The sequence below is a fragment of the Nicotiana sylvestris genome, chromosome 7 (genome assembly GCF_000393655.2).
Source record: "Nicotiana sylvestris chromosome 7, ASM39365v2, whole genome shotgun sequence".
In the NCBI taxonomy this organism is placed as follows: domain Eukaryota; kingdom Viridiplantae; phylum Streptophyta; class Magnoliopsida; order Solanales; family Solanaceae; genus Nicotiana; species Nicotiana sylvestris.
Genome location: NC_091063.1, coordinates 106,715,858 through 106,717,168, shown reverse-complemented (window position 1 = coordinate 106,717,168; position 1,311 = coordinate 106,715,858). Strand labels below are relative to the sequence as shown.

General features: G+C 36.5%; 1 protein-coding gene across 1 annotated transcript; it reads left to right on the top strand.

Annotated features, from left to right (window-relative positions):
• On the top strand, positions 1-333 carry LOC138873580 (uncharacterized). The gene has a single exon (XM_070152051.1). It carries the CDS (start codon positions 1-3, stop codon positions 331-333), a length of 333 nt encoding a protein of 110 aa, XP_070008152.1.
• The last annotated feature ends 978 nt before the right edge of the window (positions 334-1,311 follow it).

The window sequence follows — 1,311 nt, the reverse complement described above, 5'->3', positions numbered from 1 at the left end:
ATGTGGCGTATGATCGAAAAGGGAGATCTCCCAATCCCACCAAGGAAGGATAAAGACAGTAAGGTTATGGTACCATCCGACCCTCTCGATTTAGATGATTACACTGATGAACAAGCAGACATTGTTCAAGTGAATGCTAAGGCAAAAAATCTCATGTACAATACCATAAGTGGAGAAGAGTATAAAAAGTCACCAAGCTGTAAAACTGCAAAAGAAATGTGGTATAAACTGAAAGCCACACATGAAGGTACAAACAAAGTAAAAGAAACAAGGATAAATCTCTTGGTTCATGAACATGAACTGTTTCAAATAAAGGAGGGTGAATCCATTTAAGAAATGTTCTCAAGATTTAGCAAGATCATTGGAGATCTAAAATTATTCGGAACACCCTTGAAAACTGGAGAACAAGTCAGAAAAATTCTCAGAAGCTTACATACAGCATGACAGCCTAAAAATGTCAAGATCTTGATAAAATATTATACGATGAATTACGAGGATCTCATAGACTTTGAAAAGAATCATCTAAGCAGACGTGTACGAGAAAAGAAAAAGAAAAAGGTTGCTTTCAAGGTAACAACAGCCGAGTCTGAAAATGAAGAAGAAGAAGAAAAAGAAGGCGGAGAGCATGATGAAACTATATCAATGTTATATAGGGTAGTATCAAACATGATGAGAAAAACCAGAGAAGGAAGAAAAGGTAAACAATTTGCCAGAAAAGGAAGGCCACAAAATAAAAATGATGGAAGATGCTATGAATATGGAAAATTTGGCCATATACAAGCTGAATGTACGGAATTAGAAAGGAAATCAACAAAGGTTTTTAAAAGAAGAAATCATTCGGAGCTTGGAGTGACAAAGAAGGATATGAAAGTGAAGAAACGGCCAACACATGCTTCATGGCATTAGGAGAAAATAATGATGAAGAATTAGAGAATGAACTAGATGAAAAGCTAAGTCCTATGGCTATCGGAGAAATCAGCGAGGAACACCGCAAGAAAAGCAAAAAAGGAAAATGGTACCTTGATAGTGCTATCATGACCCAATTCTCCCTCCACAAGATGTCATGATGGTACCTAGTCTCTACGACTAGGTAAGCCTAACAATTGTGAAAATAATTGAAAATAAAGACAGAATCAACAACTCAATTTCAACAGTTAACTATATAACGGAAAAATACCGCTCGGCATGCACAAGCAAACCAACACTCGGGTATACACAATGTTCTCAAAACCTAGCAGTCACAAGTCACAAGCGTATAGGAGAAAACTAAGTATCTCTATACACTAGAGTCTAAGAAAGTACGGAAAAGTA